General features: G+C 40.6%; 1 protein-coding gene across 3 annotated transcripts in view; it reads left to right on the forward strand.

The window, feature by feature from the left end:
* Positions 1–18,901, forward strand: part of RAB4A (RAB4A, member RAS oncogene family) — a 32,898-nt gene extending 13,997 nt beyond the window's left edge. Inside the window, exons 2-8 of one of the 3 annotated variants that reach the window (XM_003940763.4) lie at positions 1,030–1,110; positions 3,186–3,300; positions 9,280–9,342; positions 10,907–11,061; positions 12,426–12,521; positions 16,197–16,333; positions 17,194–18,901. In XM_003940763.4, the coding sequence (XP_003940812.1) occupies positions 1,030–1,110; positions 3,186–3,300; positions 9,280–9,342; positions 10,907–11,061; positions 12,426–12,521; positions 16,197–16,312 (626 nt within the window). In that variant the 3' untranslated portion in view covers positions 16,313–16,333; positions 17,194–18,901. Of the gene's footprint in view, positions 1–1,029; positions 1,111–3,185; positions 3,301–9,279; positions 9,343–10,906; positions 11,062–12,425; positions 12,522–16,196; positions 16,334–17,193 lie in introns of those variants that run through there. The other 2 variants (XM_074385306.1, XM_010351513.3) reach the window with 2 other exon arrangements.
* Positions 18,902–20,961: the final 2,060 nt, after the last annotated feature.

Below are 20,961 nucleotides of genomic sequence, written 5' to 3' on the forward strand. Positions count from 1 at the left end.
GAGCTAGGCCAAGCACCAGTAAAGGAACATACTATTGGAGCTTAATTTGAGGAGGTAAGGTAGCTATGATTAGGGAGTGCTTGGTCTGATCTGGAAAAGAGTGTGGAGGTGACATTTTCAAAGGTGTAAACAGGGGAGCCAGGAATACAGAGCAGAGCCTTTGAGGCCACAGAAGGAGTCAGGCAGCAGTGGGGATTAACAGTGGTGGGTCAGGAGCAAGGGTGAGGAGTGGACTCAGCAGCTGAGTGAAAGAGGGAGACAGTTGGTGTTCTGGTACTCCTGGGCTCCTAAGCTATGCAGAACTATAGTTCTTTGCTAACCGAAAAAACGAAGTGAATTACTACGGGTAATATGAAGTTACTGATACTACATCATGCTAATTAACACTTTCCAGGATTTGGAAATCCTTTATTTCTACTTCATAAAAAACAATATCCCAAATTAAATATATTACTATGTAAAGAAGAAATTATTCAGTTTGTCATTGAATCAGGGAAATTTCACACTTGAAGTGCTGACTCAAACTTGGCTTGAGCTGTTACAAATTACAGATGAGGGAATAGAAGAAAGACCACGTAAATCTGCAAGTGCAGACAAAACTTTTACCTGTATTTAAACAGAAGAAAGAAGTAGACTCTTCAGAGTCAGGCTTATCCTTTTGTACGGAAAACACTTGAAATTTCTAAACTAAGTTTGCTTGCAACTGAATACGCATATTTCTTTGGATAGTGGCTAGCAAAAGGATAAATTTTATTCATTCCAAGAGTAGTTTTCAAATTCGAGCTTGAAAAGTAATTATTCAAAGAGCACAGTTTGGAAAACCACTGAATTAACATGTCACCCAAATACCTAAAATCCTTTAATGTGAAAAGGTAAGTCAGCATGTGTATTGCCATTTTACAAGATACTCAGTTACCTCTTTTTCCTGTTATATTAACAACTAAGATACTAACTTTTATGTTCGTGATCTAAGAAGAAATTCATAGCACCATTTTGAGGTTATTTTCACAGTCTCTTTTTATCTTTCAGATTTTTTGTTTAAGTTCTTGGTTATTGGAAATGCAGGAACTGGCAAATCTTGCTTACTCCATCAGTTTATTGAAAAAAAATGTAAGTGACATCAAACGGTCATTCTGTGCATGTCTCCTGAGAGTCCTCTCTTACTCAGATTTGTTTACAGTAAAACTTACAGCTTTTTTTTTCCATGGAAAAAAGTAATAGTTTAAAAGTATTTTAAAGGGTTTTGTTATTAAACTTTAATAATGTGATTTTTTTTATTAAGTTAGCATTTCAATTTAACAATGGTTCAATATATGGTTACTTATACTGTACATTTTCCAGATGCTAAGAGATCATATAGTGATGTTGAAGATAGCAGAGGCATTCTCTGGCAGGAATCCCATTTCCTGACAGTGGCCAGAGAAGCTCTAGGCATACATTTTGGATAAAATAACAACATTTGATCCTTATAGTGGCCTTCTATTGTAGTTAAGGCAGCTGCTATCATCAGTTCTGTTTTATAGGCCAGGAATAGAGCTCTTGACCACACATCCCATCTTTTACCATCGACCCTCACTGTTTTGGTAAGGGAGGTTGAATTTTTTATTTCAAACTATGTGAGACCTTGGGAAGCTGTAGAAGACTGTAGGTTTGAAAGGCCCTTAAAATTTAAAAAATGCTTTTATAATAATAAAAAAAAATTGTGGAGAAAGACCTGTCTTGCCTAGTTAGTTTCAGGTGGGCAAAGGCTCAAAAACAGAGTGTTTTATTTAGTTAAGTGCATCTTAAGGAAGTATATGTCAGACACTGTAGGTGGGTAAAAAGGAGAAAGAGCCAGTATAGGGTGTCTTGGCATAAAGCTTTGAAGAAGAATAGAATTATAGGAATTTACTCTGCTACTTCGATTTTCATCAACCAAGAGCTTGTTGGAGCCTGTGATTAGTGACATGGACCCAGTGTTGTTTAGTCACAGAACCAGTCCTTACTGAAATTAACAAGTGTTCATTCACTGGATAGTTTATTTACAAGTTGCCAAGACTTAGAAAAGAATAACCAGAGGGTACCAGGCCAAGTACCCAGTTTATATAATCATTCTCTCCTCCTCAGAGGACTCTCCTGCAGGGTCCTCCCCGCAACTCCTCACAACAGTGATGAAGGGAAGTTCTCTCATTATAACCAGGATGCCCCTGGCCTTTAGTTACTGTCTTTTGAAAGATTTTACTCTGCATTTTGCCTGTTATTTTACTCCTAATGGAATTTCCATACTAGTTCTATACTGTCTGGGCATGAAACAGACTGGCATAGTCACTATAACCATTTACCCTCTGCCCTGTAAATAATAAAGCCAGTTGCCAAGTAGCATCCCTGATTTCTGGAACAATTAAATTTTGTTCTGCCGTTACAAAATGTAAACTAGTCAGGGGACTGAATAGCTGTGATATTCGATTTTAGCTTATCTGTTCATCATCACAGAAATGTTCTTTCACAGGCAGTGTATTCCCACTAGGTTTAGCAAAATACTTTTTACCTGTCTCCTGCCCGTTCAAACAGTACTAATTTCTCCAACAAATTCATCCGAAATCATTACCATAGAACGTACAATGAATGAAAACTCGGACACACTTGTAGATTGCATAGGGCTTGGGGGTGTGTTTGAGGGTGTTTTGTTTTGGGTTGTTTGAGGGTGTTTTTTCTTTGGTTCAGTTTTTTTTCTGCCTTTTCCCTACTTTTCCTTCCTTTCAGTGTTATTTCTTTAGAATATTTAACCATTCAAATGCAGTAGTTGGAAGTGCCTCCACCTCGTTACTTACTGAGTTGCAGACCTGTCACTGAACATTATGCCCTGAATGGTACCCTGGTATGTCAATAGTCCCATCTGTGAGATCTTAACAGTGCACAGTTGGATGCAATTCAGATATGGCAGGGGTACCTTCAGGCATAGGTTTTTAAATGTATGATTTGTTTAGGGGTTTTGAGAAAAAATCTTTATGTCTCTTTGAGAGTAGGGGCTATGTGTATTGTCTTTAACTAAATGCATCTTCTCAGTGGAATGCTGGAGAAATGAATGGCTGGAGTAATGTCTGCTCTACATTGATGTAACTCTTGGTTTTAGTGTCATTCATTTAAATCTATAAGCCTGTTAATGTTCTAAAATTAAATGTGCTGTTCTTGTTTTTCTTTTTTAGTCAAAGATGACTCAAATCATACAATAGGAGTGGAATTTGGTTCAAAGATAATAAATGTTGGTGGTAAATATGTAAAGTTACAAATATGGGATACAGCAGGACAAGAACGATTCAGGTAGCTTTTCTAACTTAAAAAATATTTGAAAATTGGATTTAAAATAATTGATGATTTTCTCTCAATATATAATGTCTCACCCCCTCCCCAACACACCCCTTCCTTGTCCTAATCTCAGAAACTTCATTTTTGGAAATTTTGATTGACAAGACAGCTAAAATTCAGGTTAGCTCTCTACAGCATGGATTTACTAAAGAATACAGTAGGATCTCAGAGCAACTGCATCATAATTTGGAGGCTGACCCCTTCTCAGGAGGATGTGGCACTGTGTATTGTACAGTATGTTTCTAGATTAAAATCAAAGCAAGAGCTTGTTTTTCTGTGTTTCTTTTTTAAAGAAGAATTGTTTAAAACCTCTTGTGAGGTTGTGTTTTGTTTTACATTAACTAGAGCATGTTCTGGTGTTTGATACACACTCCACAAAATATTCTCTCCACACTTTTATTACAATAGTGTCATAATTGAGGCTCAGAATGACACTGCAAATGGGGTTGCATGTTTAGTATTCTGTAACTACAAAAGCAAGAAAATAGATTAATATTTAGTTTTGTGTTTTGCACAGATGCACAAAGTCAGAACAGATAGTCATAGTTTTATAATTCAGTGAAATAAAATCCACCCCATTTGTAAACATTTCACTTAAAGTTGAGTATATATCATCTATTAAATAATTGAAGTTCGGCTGGGCACAGTGGCTCATACCTGTAATCCTAGCACTTTGGGAGGCCAAGGCAGGTGGATCACCTGAGGTCAGGAGTTTGAGACCAGCCTGGCCAACGTGGTGAAACCCCGTCTCTACTAAAATACAAAATTAGCTGGTTGTGGTGGCAAGTGCTTGTAATCCCAGCTACTCTGGAGGCTGAGGCAGGAGAATCGTTTGAACCTGGGAAGTGGAGGTTGCAGTGAGCTGAGATCACGCCATTGCGCACTAGCCTGGGCAACAAGAGTGAAACTCCGTCTCAAAAATTAATTAAATAATTGAAATTTAATAATTCTTTCAAAAATACCATAACCACCTTTAATTACCATTGCTTTTCTGGAAGCAGTGATTAAACATGATGGATTCAATTAGACATTTATGTCTTTTCCCTCTCAGAACCCCACTGACATAACTATTAAGTAACTGAAATTGCATTAACTCAAAAAGGCCAAGATTGGGAGCGTACGTAATTATGATTGAGAGATTGAAAAAAAAAATCTTAAAGATAGGAAGTAGATGGTGCTCTGATAGCAGAAAGAGCTCCACCCTAAGTGCTGTAATGGGGAACGCCGTTTCTTCCTCCTGGGTCCCAGAAAAGGTCAGGATTTGGAAGCATCAGGTTCTACGGGAGGTAGAGGTTACAGAGGTTCATGTTTACACAAGAAATAAGAGGGTCCGTCTTTTAAGTTGAAATGGGGCATAGACTCAGGGTCATAAGACCCACCTGAGGGCATGGGGTCAGGCCTGAAAAGAGGGAAATTAGGTGAAAGTGAAAGCCTCTGGTCCCCAACCCACCTCCCCCACCTCTTCCCTGGTCGCTGGCAGCCAGGTATGTGTGTCCCAGATAGGAGAAATGAGTAGTCAGCAAGGAAAGGCTTGAAGGTACCAACATTTTGCTCTCCCAGTGAAACAGCCCAATCTCTATCCAGTCATCTGACAGCAAAACCCTCCAAACCTACCTGCTCCACCTACACATAAAGAGCTTTTTTAGACTTCATTCCTTGCTCTTGATGATCAGGCAGCAGTTTGAAGAAAGTTTCTATAGTAAAAGAGAGAGCCCAAAGTAAAAAAGCTAGAACTTTCAGGGAATACAAAAAAAAACACACTAAAACCACAGTATCCTCAGAAAGAAGAGCAGAGATTGCGTTGAAGTATGTCATAAAAACAGTCACACTTAAAAAGAGTAATCAGAATAATATGTTAAGTAAACTCGTGAAAAATGGGAGAGATGACACAAAGAATCATCCAGAATTAATCCAGAAGATGCAATGCCTGACTAGTAGGAGTTCCACAAGAGAGAAAGCAGAGGGAACAATAGGAGAAAATGTTTCACTGAAGGAATGAGATGCCAGGTTAATTGGCCCACCTAAAATCAAACGTAGTAAGGAAAAAGTCCACACCAGAGCATGTCATGTGAAATTTCAGAACACCAGAGATGAAGTAAAGAAGATCCAGAAAGATTCCAAGAGGCAAAAAGCAGCCACATATAAAGTGTGAAAATGGAATTGCTTTGGACCCTTCCACTGCAACATTGGAAGCTAAAAGAAATGGAAGCATTGCCTTCAAAACTCCAGGTGAAATAATTCGTCAACCTAAAATACTAAACTTAGCCAAACTCGTAAGTATGTGAGTAAAGGCTGAATACCATCAGATATGCAAGAATGAGGAGGAACCCAAGATTATCCTTCTTAGAAACTTCTTACAAATGCACTTTCTTAGAAAGTTCAGGAGGATATACTTCACCAGGACAAGGACGTGAACCCAGAAAGAGGAAGATGAAGCCAGCAGGGAGATCCAGCTCAGAATGGCGGAAGTCTAGAGGGATGGTAAGGGAAGACCAAGACAGCAGTCAGTATGTGATGGCACTGCCCTCCCGGGAGGACCAGTGGAACAAGTGAGGGGCTCTGAAAGTGGGCTCACGACGCTGTCAGAGCGGTGAAGAAACAGCTCTGAGATTCACAGCTTCCTAAGCCTTTTGTAGAAATGAGAAGAAAGAAGCTGTAAGATCCTTGAGTGTAAGGGTTTTTGAGTTTTCTGGTTTTTTCCCCGGTGCCCAGAATAGTGCCTAGCACATGGGGTGCAATACGTGCTCTTTTAATGACTTAATTAAAGGAAACCTAGTTACTGGAAGGAGAGAACTCGCCTTGCCCGTGAGTAGGGCTCCCAGAGAGGAGTGAGGCAGGAGATGGCTGTGTTTAATTTCCAGACTTTTAGTAACATTTCACTTTAAAACTATACACAAGTATTATGTTGGTTAAAATTACTTTTGCAAGAAAATTTAACGTCTCAAAGTAGTACTCTCAAATGTGTAAATTTGTACACTTGAATAATTTGTATAAGAAACCATTTGTCAAAAGACAGTGCTGTAAAATAAATTTGAAAGTAAAATTGTAAGAAGTAGATGTGATATAGCTTATCTTGAAGAGAACTCTTCAAGGTTTGAGAATTCGTTAGAATGATTCACACACCTCAGGAAAAACATTTTTACTGGCGTTTGTCGGTTTGTTAGATAGGCATCAATTCAGGCACAGCCCAGTGGAGGAGGGTGAGGTACGGGGATAGGCTACCCTCCCAGCACCTCCATGCCGCCACCAGCCCAAGAGCTCTCTGAACCTCGTCCTTTTAGGTTTTTTTGTGGAGGTTTTATTACATAAGCATGATTTATTAAAGCATTGTCCACTGATGATCAACTCAATCTCCAGCTCCTCTTTCCTCCCCAGAGGGCTGAGGTGCGCTCTCGTCACATGGCGAAGGCTCCCACGGCCACAGCCCCTGTCCCAAGGCTCTCTAGCCTGCTCCTCTTCCCGCAGTTACCTCCTTGGTTTACAAAAGACACCTTTATCACTAAGGAAATCACAGGGGCTTGGAGCTCTGTGCCAGGAACCTGGGACAAAGACCACATATATCTATATTTTTAATTAGGCCACAGTTAAGTTCTGGGAATGTCTCGCTAGCAGAGGTCCAGGCCTTGTGCTGGGCACCGGGATCCTCTGGTGAGTGACACAGCAGAGCCCTGCTTCGTGGACAGGAGGCAGGCAGCCAACACAGAGACAGACAAAGAGCATCCCACTGAGTGGGATGGTGCCACCCAGGAGACAGCACGCTGTGATAGACAGGGGGTCCACTAGGTGGGGGTGCTTGGGGAATGTTGCTGAGGAGATAGTGTTGAATGAAACCTGAAGGACAAGGAAAGCCAGCGGTGTGACAAGCCCGGATGGGAGTGGCAGGTGCTGGGAGCAGGGAAGAGAATGGGGCCCAAGGGCCAGGTACAGTGAGGGGGTGTCTTGGCATGGATCTTGATGAGTTGGGCTGCTCTGAAGAATGGACTGTGGCCCTACACTCAAGGACAGTGGTGTGGACAGACACAGCATTTGTTTGGTGTAGGAGACTGGACTAGGCTGGCGGAGTGAATGTGAAGATGGACAGAAGGGCGTTGGGGATGGACGTGGAGCTGATTGGCTTTAGAAACAGGGTGGGTGGTGATGCCCCTTCCTAGGCCAAGACGAGCCCGGAGGGTGGCGCCAAAAAGAGTTCTGTTGTGCATTTGTTAAATTTAATGTGTTTATTGGGCAGTCTCATGGAGATTCAGAGGCAGCACTTGGATCTGAGCTGGAGAAAAAATTTGAGTTGAATGTTAATAGAAAAGAGAGCCCAGGACTCAGCTCTGGGGAATTGCAATCCCAGCAGGACAGATACAGAATGACAAGAGCCAGAGAAGTGGCTGGTGACCAGGAGGAAGAGTAGCAGGGTGCAGGGTGCAGAGACTGCAGGAGTGAGGACAGAGAAATGCTCACCATCTTTGGGTGCACAGAGGGTGGGGACCTTGACTGGCTTTTGGGGAGTAGCAGAGACGGACACCAGGTTGGGGGTGAAGAAGCGGAAGCCAAAGGTAAAGACAGCTCTTTCAGAAAGTTGGATGTGGGGCCAGGCATGGTGGCTCATGCCTGTAATCCCAGGACTTTGGGAGGCTGAGGTGGATGGATCACCTGAGGTCAGGAGTTCGAGACCACCTGGCCAATGTGGTGAAACCTCATCTCTACTAAAAATACAAAAATTAGCTGGGCATGGTGGCAGGCTCCTATAATCCCAGCTACTCAGGGGGCTGAGGCAAGAGAATCGCTTGAACCTGGGAGGCAGAGGTTGCAGTGAGCTGAGATTGCGCCATCGCACTCCAGCCTGGGGAGCAAGAGTGAAACTCCATCTCAAAAAAAGTTGGATGAAGAGCAGACTGTGGGACAGTAGCTGAGAGGATTGTGCAGCATATTTCTGTTTTGTGTTTTTAAAATGGGCGGTACTAGAGCCAATTTATTTTATTTTGCTAATGGGAAAAATCCTGACCTCCTGCCCCCCCCCCCACCTTTTTTTTTTTGAGATAGGGTCTTGTTCTGTTGCTGGGACTGGAGTGCAGTGGCGTGATTATAGCTCACCATCACCTCAAACTCATGGGCTGAAGCAGTCTTCCTGCCTCAGCCTCCTGAGTAGCTGGGATTCCAGGTGTGAACTGCCACACCTGGCTAATCTTTTGTAGAACTAGGGTCTGTCTCTCTCTGTTACCCAGGCTGGTCTCAAACTCCTGGTTTTAAGCAGTCCTCCCTCCTGGGCCTCCTAAAGTGCTGGGATTGCAGGTGTCTGGCCACTAGTGGGAAAAATATAACAAAGAGGAAGAGATTGCCAATGCAAGGGAGAACACATATGACTGAAAGGCGTCTTCCTGAATGTGAGAGTGGGTATGACATGCTGGGACACTCAATTTCCCCTATAATAATGGGGCAAGGACGCAGATGAGTGCAGGGCCGTGGTGACTATGGATTCCTGGCTAGGAGATAAGACTGTTTCCATCAGGGCACTTCCCTTTCTGCCACCCCAAGAGATGGAGAGAACTGGAAGAGATGGAGAGAATTGTGATAAGGGTGGCTAAGGGTTTGGGGTGGAAGAAGAGAAGCGAGTGGACTGCTGAGCCCCTTAGTATCCATCTAGGGGTGGTGCTGGCTGCCTTCCGCCTGCAGACAGCTCGCCCGGCCAGGAATTCTTGAAGGAGGCATCCATCAGAGAGCTGCATCCATTGCGAGGGAATCTCCTACTTGTCTCAGTGATGTGATTTCAGGCAGAATAACTCCTCACATGTGTGTTCAGATATCTTTGAGTCATTTCTCTGTTAAACCAATGTCTGTCCCTGTGTTGTGGTTTCCAAAGCAAGCATGAGTATTTTTTTCATGGGAGGATGGGATACAGTAAAGGGTCTCAATTGGTTGAAAGTAAAACCAGTGTAATTCTTCCAGGTCCGTGACGAGAAGTTATTACCGAGGCGCGGCTGGGGCTCTCCTTGTCTATGATATCACCAGGTAATGCCAGCTCCCCATGGTGAAGGAGGCTGCTCAATGCTCTGCAGCCCAAAAGCTGGTCTTGGTGAGGTGCCCTCCGTGCAGTGTGTGCTTTGTGTGTCCGGAGACCATGGTGTGACTGGCATCCAGGAAGCCCCTTAGCCCTTCCATCTGGGATCTCAGAGGTCTTCGAACAAGCCCCTACCACTGCTTTCCTATGTAGATAAATGTGTTTGTAAGGTTTCAGATAGATGAAGCACTCCATTCTGTTGCATTACATTTCTTCACCTGAGGCTTGGACACTTTCCTTAAGGTTCACAAAGCTTTATGTGTGGAATTTATTAGAAATGAGTTGAGACAGGGTGAGGACCTGGGCTCTGGGCTGAGACTGCTTGGTTCAAATCCCAGTTGCAGTCACTAGCTGGGTGGCGCTCTCAGGCCAGGTGCTTCAGCTGCCTTGGCCTTAGTTTCCTTGTCTGTAAGATGGAGTTAGTAGTAATCACATGATCCTCATGAGGTTATTGGGAGGCTTAAATTAGTTCATGTAAAGCACTTAGATAGGAGCTATTAGTGACATATGGCAATTTAACTGAAATAAAATTTAAAATTCTGTTCCACGATTGCACTGGCCACATTTCAAGTCCTCAGTAACTACATGTGGCTGGTGACTACCAGCACAGATTATAGAACATTCTTATCCATGAGGAAATCCCATCCAGCAGCACTGATCTCAGTAGCACCATCTTAGAAATGTGTCATGTAAATGGCATCATCTGGGGGCCCTATCTGGGTAGGAACCTGTCCGGTGAGAGGATGTCACTCAGCCTGTTCCCCCCGTCGAATCTGTGTCCCTGGAGCCAGGTGTTCTGAGAGGAGGCAGGCAGCTTCCAACTCAGCCCTTCCTGCACTTGCCCAGGCAGTGAAAGGCTCAGCCTGCTGAAGTGTGAAGTCATTAATCAGGCTAACAAAATGCCATGAGAAGAACTCTGTCCTTAGACACGTGAGGGCCAAAACAGTAAGTCTGAGAGTTGGTTCTGGAGTCAGACAGACTTGGTCAAGGCCTGGTTTTGCCACTGGCTGCTGTGTGACCTAGAGCAACTTAGTCTCTCTGGGCCTTGGATTTCTTATGGGAAAGGGGAGTAATGGCAGTCTGTGTCATGGAGTCCTTGTAATCAATATTATGAAGTTCTTTAAAAGAAAGTGCTAGCACATTGCAGGGATTCATTAAGCAGCAGCATTTAGCTACAAAGTCTCGCTTACCAGAGTCTAGTACCTTGCACATGCTAAGAGCTCAATAGATATTTGTAAAATGAATGGAGGAACATCTGTTTCCTTTTGCCCTGTGACTGGGCAAACAAAAAATGACAAAATGTCTGACTTAATGTCTCATTTTACTGGAAACAAAATGAAACAGACTCTGTGGGTATGGTATATACTTGGTGCATTCTTGATGTCTGAGTTACTTAAAAGTGTTGGTGCCGTTACCCTGAAATGTTGAAAAGCGGTATGAGTAGTGAGAATGACTGGAAAGAGTTGCTAGTTTTATAAAATACATGTATTATTTTCACAATCTTATATTACGCAGCCGAGAAACCTACAATGCGCTTACTAATTGGTTAACAGATGCCCGAATGCTAGCGAGTCAGAACATTGTGATCATCCTCTGTGGAAACAAGAAGGACCTGGATGCAGATCGTGAAGTCACTTTCTTAGAAGCCTCCAGATTTGCTCAAGAAAATGGCAAGTGACCTTTTACTTCTGACTATTTTTCAAATGGCATATTTGAGGATAATAGCATTTCTTCGAATTAGAATTGGAATTTCGAGATTAAACTAGATTTAGGAAATGTGGAATTTCCCATTGTTTTGACTATAAATTAGATCAAGTTAGCATATTTTTAGTATATTGCATTCTGCCTGCAGAGTTGCTATGATGATAAAAGCGAGGGTAGTAACATTATGTAATGACTTTTCAGTCTAGGGTCTTTGAATGTTAGAGATCTTGGGCTAAGGTGAAACTTATAACAATAATATTTAAAGGCACTAACCAAATGATGTCATTATTTTTTTTAATGTATTTTGAAGGAAAGTTGGTGAAATATTAGCCCTAAATAGAAAGGGAAGCACAGGAGGAAATACTTGGCTCGTTGGCTTTATTTTACTCTTGCTAAATTTAAGTCATTTGGTTATAGGTGGTGACTTTCAAGCTTTTTTGAATTTCCATATAGGATACATGAAAATGCCACATAAAATTAATGGTTGCTTAATTAATGGATAAGAGAATGATGCTAAAATTCAGACATTTTAAATAACTAATTTTTAGAACCAAAGACTAGAATATTCTAATATTTGATTGGACTGTAGGATTACGAAATTGTATTGTAACTTGACTAGTTTCTTGCTAAGAAAATAAACATGAGAGAAATCCATATGCCATCATGACAGTGTCTAAAAAGCTGTTTAGAAATCAGAAGTTTAGAATGTCAACAGAGATAAAAAGGAATTTAGATGTCATCTAAATGACTCATTTTTACAAGTGAGGATGCAAAAGGCTAGAGAGGCCATGGTTTGCTGAGAGAACAAGCAGAACAGGCCTTTCTGCTGAGATGAACAAACCACTCTGGTGGGTAAAAAGAGTATTAATGCCTATAATATCTCTTCATGGGCTGTATGACAAATTGCAATGTAGTCCCCTAAAAGGTGTAAGCACTTGTTGATCATATTTGTGGTGACACTCAGATCATTTGAAGAAGGACATTGTGACTTTCCCTGAAATCAGTGGCAGGGCCATTTTGGCAAGCTGGCTGCTTCCTGATGGGCTGTCATTCAGCTGGGGAAGCCTGGCTGCTTGCTCCGCCCCTGCCCCAGGTTAAGTGCTAGCACAGGAGAGCAGTTACTTTTCAGAAAAGGCTAGAATTAGAACTTCTAACCTTTAAAAAACACATCATGATATATATTGATTTTAGACTTACAGAAATATATAGTTATAGGTTATAAATTTCATTTTATCTGCTCTTCTAAGAGAATGCTACACAGGCTTTTAGTAAGTGAAAATTATGAACGTCTTCTAAATACGACTTTATATTTTGTTGATGTCCATTTTAGAGCTGATGTTTTTGGAAACAAGTGCGCTAACAGGGGAGAATGTAGAAGAGGCTTTTGTACAGTGTGCAAGAAAAATACTTAACAAAATTGAATCAGGTAAAAGCGTTTCCGTTCATCAACTTTTCTTCTGCATATTTTATACTCTAGCTCAGTAAATCACCTTTTAATATTTTCAGGAGTGATTTAGTAAAGAATATTCTCTCTGTACCTGCCAACCTAAAATCACCACATAGGGGTTCAAAGGTCATGTTCTCCTGGCTGAGGTGAAAGCACCCTCCTTATCTGGATGGTTTCCATGGTGATGAAAGCAATGGGCACAGCAGCTCAGCTGAAGGGCAGTCAAGGTTTTCAGGGAGTGTCTGCATTTAGAACCATAGTCTTTTTTGGGTCCTTCACTAAAAGGAGGAAGAATAGGCCTTTGTCTACTCTGTCAACAGCACACTAATTCTGTTGGGCCAGTGGTCAAGTGTAAGGGAGTTACAGGTACATCGTGTAGTGTTGGTAGTTGCAGATTGGGCATCATGGAACTATGCAGTCTAGGGTAACTTTATTTCTGAAGCTCACTGAGCATGCCTCAATTATAAAATGCCTCATTTTTTTATTTGTTGCTTCAGTAAAAATAATTTAAAATAATCCTAATGTAGGCAGCTGAGGAAAGACTATGGAGTTGTCATTTACTAAAATATGTGGGCATCACCTTTTAATTGATTCAGTCAAACATCTGAATGCCTATTCTTTGTCAGATGCTGGAATACAAAAATGAATAAATCACACCTTTTGCCCACCCAAGAAACTGTCTTTCATGGGAGACAGTCAAAGGATAATTATAATGTCATGAGGCTGATATAGTAATTCAGACATGCACAGGCTTAGGGTAACATGAAGAAGGACCTACCCCAGCCAGAGGATGGAGGAGGTGTCAGGGAGGGCTTCCAGGAGAAGGTGTTAGATGAGCTCAATCTTTCAGAATATAGGGAAGAGTGACCTAGCCAGGGGAGTGAGGAGGAGGGAATAGCAGGAGAAAAGGTTGAAGAAAGGCAGGAGCCAGCCAGTCCTCATTCGGGATCTAGAACTTTATCTTGTAGCTTACCAATGCTCAACCCTGGGTGAGCATTAGACTCACTGGGATGCATTAAAAGTTCTAATTCCAGGCCCCACCTCTGGAGACACTAAACTAATTGGGCTGAAGTATGGTGGAGGCATCAGAGTTTTTAAATGTTGACTTGTGCGATTCTAATGTTCATCTAAGATTGAACACCACTTCTGCAGGTGGTGGGTCATCAGCAGGTTTGTGATGTGATCAGGTTGTAACTTGAGATAAATCATGTTTGCAGGGGTTATGCTGAAAACAGATTGAAGGGAGGACAGGGCTAGGGGCCAAGATACCAATTATAAGGCATTTTTTAGTAATCCTAGTAAGAGATGACTGATTAATGCTTTAACAAGGATGTGGAAGCAGAGATGGAGAGAGAGATAGACCTAAGATATATTTAGGCAGTAGCCTGTTATGACTCATATGCCCACTAGTGGGACAGGACAACTGATTCTTAGGTGGGAGAGGGTGAGGATGAGGGGCCAGCCGGGGAGGAAGAACCAAGGATGATGCAGTCACACTGGGGTTTCTAGACAGAGACGCGATGCAACCAGAGGAGAAGCTGGGAGTGTGAGGGAATGAAGATGGCTCTGTCGCGAACATGCAGCCTTGGCAGTAACACTGGGACACACACATGGAGTTATCTAGTAAGCTTGGGGAAGAGTTCCTGGCTGGCAATGTACATTTAGGAACTATCAATATATAGGAACAGCTAAAACTGTGGAAGGAATGTGATCATCCAGAGAACAGTCTGTTTAAGGAGAGCAGTGATCAACAGAACCCTGGAGATGAAGGATGAGCAGAGGAAGAGGAATCTCCAAAAAGATGAAAAAGGAAATGGTTGGAAATGTGTGAAGAAAATCAAGGGAATGTGGGTGTCACTTAAACCCTAATTATAAGCAAGTCAAAAGAGTGTTCGTTATGTAATGTAATAGTAACAGAGGGAAGTCTCATAAACTAAGAACAGAGCTGAAAAACACACATTGGGATGGGGAATAGAAAGTTAGTGATCCTCTTGATCAAGAACAATTTTAGCAGAATGATGAAGGTAGAAGATGGCTGGCTGTCCATAAGGAAGAAGTAGAGGGTCAGGAAGCAGAGTGTCTACTCCTCTCCTGAGGAAGCCCACGCTGGCACTGTAAGGTGCAAAGGGTTAAAGTCGGGGATGTGGGTGATGGGACAGATTCTAGCATGTTTAAATGCTAAGGGGGAAGGAGAGAAGAATGGGCGAAGAGAGGGCAGGGAAGAGGGAGGGTGCTGGGTGAAGTAGGAGGGAGGAGAATCGGGCCCAGGGGGAAGAGTTGGGTGTCAACAGAAGTGGACACCACATCCTTTTGTATTTTTTTTAATCAGAAAGAAAAGAAAATTACTAAGCTTGGTACAAAAACCGAAACTGTAACATAAATCATTACAGTTGGCTTGCTGTTGAGTATTATTAAGCTCAACACATGCGCGGTTGTATTTACATGACCTTGCTGTTTTAATCTTGTATCCCTTGAATGCATCAGAATAACAACTCATAACATTTTCAAGATGTGTTTTTTCTAAGATCATCAAAATCATAAGTATCTCTAGGTGAAAACAAATAAGGGTATAAATTAGGATTCTTCAACCATACTTTTCGTTTTTTAAAAATGGGTAATACATTTAAAAAACATTCTTTTCTTCCCCTTTTTTATGTAAAATTTACCATATGATAGACCACGCCTTGCTTTTGTACTTACTATTATAAAATCCTTCATTACAAATCAGCATGTAGTTTCTATATATACATATAATACATAATGTACACATATATAATACATAATATGTATAATGTGTGTGTGTGTTGTGTAAAATGGGTTGAGTATCCCTAATCCAAAATATTCCAAAATCTGAAACGTTTTAATTGCCAACATCGCCACTGAAAGGAAAAACTCATTGGAGCATTTCAAATTTCAGATTAGGGATACTGAACTGTTAAGTATTAATGTAAATATTTCAAAATCTGAAAAAATCCAAAATACTTCTTGTTTCACATATTTTGGATAAGGATCGCTCAACCTATATTTCACATATGTGTTACCATAATTTATACCAGTCTACTTTGGATATTTGGGTTGTTCCCAGTATTTTGCAATTATAAGTAATGTTAGAGTAAATAATTTTATATATATGTATTTTTACATGTGCCCAGAAGTGGAATTGCTGGGTCAAAGAACATAAGCATTCGGGCTGTTGGTATAGAGGCCATCACAGTTTCTCCTAGTGATGGACTTATTTCACTAAAGCCATGTCCACAGCATGTATTATCCATACTTGGACTTTTGGACAGTCCAGTAAGTGAAAAATGGTATCTTTGTAATTTAGTTTTAAATTAATTTATTTTATATAAATAATATATTCACATAATTTGAAATTCAAGAAGTATGAAAGAGTATGCAGTGAAAAGTTCCCATGTTACCACCCCCTCCTGTCCCTGGCCATCCAGAACGCCGCCCCTGAATCAGCCGTTCCTTATGTATCCTGCTAGAGATATTTTGTGCCTGTGCAAGCAAACATATATGGCTTTTTTTCCTCTGTTATTCAGAATGGTTGGATATATACACAGTGTTCTGTACTTTGCTTTTTTTTAAATCTATTTTTGGGATCACAGAAACATAAAACCTTTTTTAAAAGAATACTTGCTTGGTCCTCAGGTGAGCTGGACCCAGAAAGAATGGGCTCAGGTATTCAGTACGGAGATGCTGCCTTGAGACAGCTGAGGTCACCGCGGCGCGCACAGGCCCCGAACGCTCAGGAGTGTGGTTGTTAGGAGCCGTGGGAGAGCACACAGGTGGGTGTGGATACCTCCCTGCCCTGAGTTCCTGGCAAGCTGAAGTGCAGAGGCCTGTTAAAGCTTTGGGAAGCTGCAGTGTGAAAAAGAGAGGATCCCAGCCAGGTGCAGTGGCTCTAGTTCCAGCACTTTGGGAGGCCAAGGTCGGCAGATCACTTTAGCTCAGAAGTTTGAGACCAGTCTATCACCAGTATCATGGTGAAACACCATCTCTGCAAAAGAGAAAAAGTTAGCCAGGTGGTGGTGGCATGCACCTGTAGTCCCAGCTACTCGTGAACCTAAGACAGAAGAATCGCTTGAGCCTGGGAGTTAGAGGTTGTAGTAAGCCAAGGTCACACCACTGCACTCCAGCCTGGGCAATAAAGTGAGACTCTGTCTCAAAAAAAAAAAAAAAAAAAAAGAAAGAAAGAAAGAAAAAAGAAAAAGAGGAGAATGAATATTCCATAAGTTAATGTTGGATGTTCTAACTGAAAGAATTTACACTCTATAGGAAATTCTCATGCTCTTATTCAGAAAGAAAGGAAAGGCAGGCGGTGGTTGACGGGCGAGGGTGAGATATCCTCATGCCTTACATCAGTGAGGAGCCTTTCCTGGATTGATTGAGGTCTAAATGAATGTGCCTTTTCTAAAACAGGAGGCCCATTTACAAAATTGACAAATGTCTCCTTTTAACTTTTTAAAGCTTCCTCTTTTTCCCCATTTACCACAGTGGACATTTTATTTATAGTCAACATCATATAGTAGGCACAGGCAGATATTAAAAGATGAGATATTCCCGAATTCTCTTTTAGGCTTTAAGCTATGTTTACTTTTGCATTTATAATTATGCAGATTTCTAAATTGTTCTTAATATTTTTTAGGTGTTCATACAGTGGCATTTGGGACACAATCGTTGGAACCTGAAAAATCTGAAGTTTTTTATCACCATCCTTTTCTACTCTGTATGGAAGTAGATCTTTATGGGGGAAAGAGAATTTGGGGTGTTCTGCAAGCTGGTCAAAGTGGCACAGCAAATCATATAAATCGAATTAAATGGACAGCACCGTTAGATGTGTACGTGTATGTAAAAATTTTCTGTTCCATATTTTCCTTTCTCTTTGAGTTTAAAACATGCTCTGTGCGGTATGTTCTGTAGCCCAGCACAGCTCCACAGCATGGATCTGATGTATGATATGATACAATGTGGCACTAAACGCAGTTTCAGATTTTATTTTTTTTAATCCTGTGAACTAAAATTCTCGATTGTGAGGTGTGCTTTTCTCATCGTGTTGGTTATATTGCATAATTGGTTATATTTATGACCTGACATTCAAAGACTCTGGCATTGATAGCCAGCGTGTTTCTTATTTAATTCTGTTTACTACATTCTACATGGTGTTTACGTGACCCACACTCAAAGTACTAGAATAGTAGACATTCACTAACATACCAAAATAAAATGAAAAATGGAGTTTTTCCATGAACTTTATACTGTCCAGCTCTGTTGATTTTAAGTCATCTTCATCCAGGTCAGCTGAGGAAGTATATCTGGAGTACCTGCTCTGTTTTAGGCTAAGAAACTAGCACTAAGGATGCTGGTACCTTTACCCGACCTACTGAGCTACTAATTCTCTCAGCCGTTGATAAAATACAATAGACCATGTAAGCCGGGGCTGCCCATCCATTTCCGGTTTGCTGGTCTGTCTGGTCTCCCTTCTAGAAAACACATTGTTTGTACTGTGCTTTTTCTGGAATTCAGTATAATGGCACGACTGCCTATTTTTCACATCTTTTGTTTCCTGTTCATTTTAAGGAAACCTAACTAAATCCAGTTACTACTAAAAGGACACCACTCATTAAGAAATTTCTTTATGGCCTCTGCTGACTACTTAAATGCCTTACTACAGTTATCAAGTTGACATGTTTTTAATTCATATAAGGTATATTGGGTATATTGAAGTATATATTGTATTACAAAGACTTGTTCTTATATTTTAAAATGTCAATGCAAAAAATATATGGTGGAACCTTTCTTTAAAGTTGAAATGCAGTATTAAAATTAAGTTTGAAAGTTTAAAAAGCTTTCTTCACCTTATATATGTTCTTCCACTGTGACTTTTTAGTTGAAGACTAGTAAATTAACTTTTAGTTAGAAGATGCCTACTGCTTTTGTTGTTTATTTTAATCAGCAGAGCAGAGACACATAAAAACTCTGGGAAGTGACTAGGGTAAAAATATCAGTATGTATCTGTTTTAGATATTTTGAGTTTTGCTTTTTTTATGCCTTGAATATTTTATTTCAAAAAGTATCTGAAGCAAATTCTCAGACTGAACTACTTCTTAGACCTCACTGTAAGAATGTTTTATTCAATGTCTCATTTATGTTAGATTTGCAAGCTGCTCATTTTTGAACAGCTTTTTGCATGGGATAGGAGCATGTCTATTCTAACACATCAGCTTATTCAAAAGCCAGAATTTTAAAAATAAGATAAATGTAAAGTTGTTTTATAAACGATCCTGTTAATTAAACCACAGACACCATATATCCTTATGCATCCTTTGACCAATAAAAGTTGCTGGAGAACCAAACCATGGCGGTTCTTAATAAGGCTTTGCCTTTAGGGAGAATGAGAAGGGGAGATAATTTGGTATTGTCCCAGGCTAGTAATAAATGTTATGTTTCTATTTCCCACAACTCATTAAGTTTTCAGGAAGCTCTTAATTTAGATTTCTAGGAAAGTAATTATTCAGTCTTCTATAAAAGATTATGAAGACCATTTAAACTGGAGATTGTAATTTATTCTTTTACAATCCAGGATTTAAGTGAAAATGAGAACATCACAATTTGGGAATCTGTAATGGTTTTGTTGAAAACATTACTTGTGGCTTGTTATAAGAGTTGCTGAATTCAAGAACATTGATTCCTAACAGATCAATAATAGTATTTAAGGAATCTGATGCTAAAATTAGAAACCTAATTGATTTGTAAGTTGTACTGTGACATAGCAGATGATGTTTCTTTATTTTCTGTCATCTTTTTATGTTTTTGGAGAGGCAAATTAGAGGTGCTTTTAAAAACCCTGTGAATTTTTAATATTTTGTGGTGCCGTTTGTGAAGCATCTCTTTCCTGATCCATCTAACTACTCATGTACATAAAATCTGAGTCTGTCCTACTTGGTGACTTGGTTACTTCCCGATTGCATTTATTTTTTAAAGGGTCATTTTAGATTTTTAGAGGAATTTATCTGAGAACACAAGAACTACCATTTTCAGGAGGACAAGTGATCAAGTTGTTGGCCCCGACCATTACAGGTCAGAAAACACTACCTACTGATAGAAAATAATGTGGTTAGGGAATCTGTTTTTTCTTTTAAAAGAGCATTTATGTACTTTTTTTCCCTTCATATATCCCCCTAATTTTTTTTCTCTTTTATTTTTAATTTTTTCATTTTTTGTAGAGACACGGTCTGACTATGTTGTCTAGGCTGGTCTCAAACTCCTGGCCTCAAGGAATCCTTCCATCTCAGCCTTCCAAAGTGCTGGGATTACAACAGGAATGAGCCACCATGCCTAGCCCACCCAGATTCACCCTTTATATACCTATAAATTTATTATAATGGAGATTTTCAAATATACACAAATATAAAGAAAAATTACCTTATGAGCCACTATATCAGCCAGCTTTAACAATTGCCTACATTATGCCATCTTGTTTTCTTTATCTTTACCCAACCTTTTCATGCTATAGTAGTTGAAAATATTCAAGGCATCTGTCATTTCACCCAAGAATAGGTCGGGACCGGGCACAGTGGCTCACACCTGTAATCCCAGCACTTGGGAGGCCAAAGTGGGTGGATCACTTGAAGTCAGGAGTTTGAGACCAGCCTAGCCAACATGGTATAACCCTGTCTCTACTAAAAACACAAAAATTAGCCGGCTGTGGTGGTGGATGCCTGTAGTCCAGCTACCCATGAGGCTGAGGCAGAATTGCTTGAACCTGGGAGGCAGAGGTTGTAGTGAGCCGAGATTACGCCACTGCTCTCCAGCCTGGGCCACAGAACAAGGCTACATCTCAAAACAATATATTAAAAATTAAAAATAAAAAGATCAGTATGCATCTCTGACAATAGCATTTTTTTAAAATTTTACGAAATTTCTGTACCATTGGGAACTTAGAAAGCCAAGGCTATTTATGTTTTTCGTATCTCGCAGTCATATAAAGTTGGTTTTCTGGTATGTACTAAAACAGCAAAATGTGTCTCTCATGAAGCATTGGAGGCAGTGACTTCCCAGCATGTGTCCAGTTGTACCAGAAGTGCTGTTCCCTAACCCACAGGCAGTTGTACCTTTAGCAGGGACACCAGGATCATCAGCCTGCTATACGTAGCCAGCATGGCTTTGGAGGGCTGGTACCCCTTGTTGTACTGGTTTTAAAACACTCCTACTGATGTAGTAACATGAGGTATATTTACTTTAAATCATCTCTACAAATTTGAAGATCTCATCTTCAAAATGCTCTATTTTGAAGAAGTATTTTTCTGTAAAGGAAACATTTAACTTTGATGCATGCTTGTCAGGACCATCTGTAACTGTATATAAGGTGGGTTGAGCCCTTCCTTTTTTTCTTTTTTGCTGTTGTTTGTTTTGT

Source organism: Saimiri boliviensis, chromosome 14 (assembly GCF_048565385.1).
Source record: "Saimiri boliviensis isolate mSaiBol1 chromosome 14, mSaiBol1.pri, whole genome shotgun sequence".
Taxonomy (NCBI): domain Eukaryota; kingdom Metazoa; phylum Chordata; class Mammalia; order Primates; family Cebidae; genus Saimiri; species Saimiri boliviensis.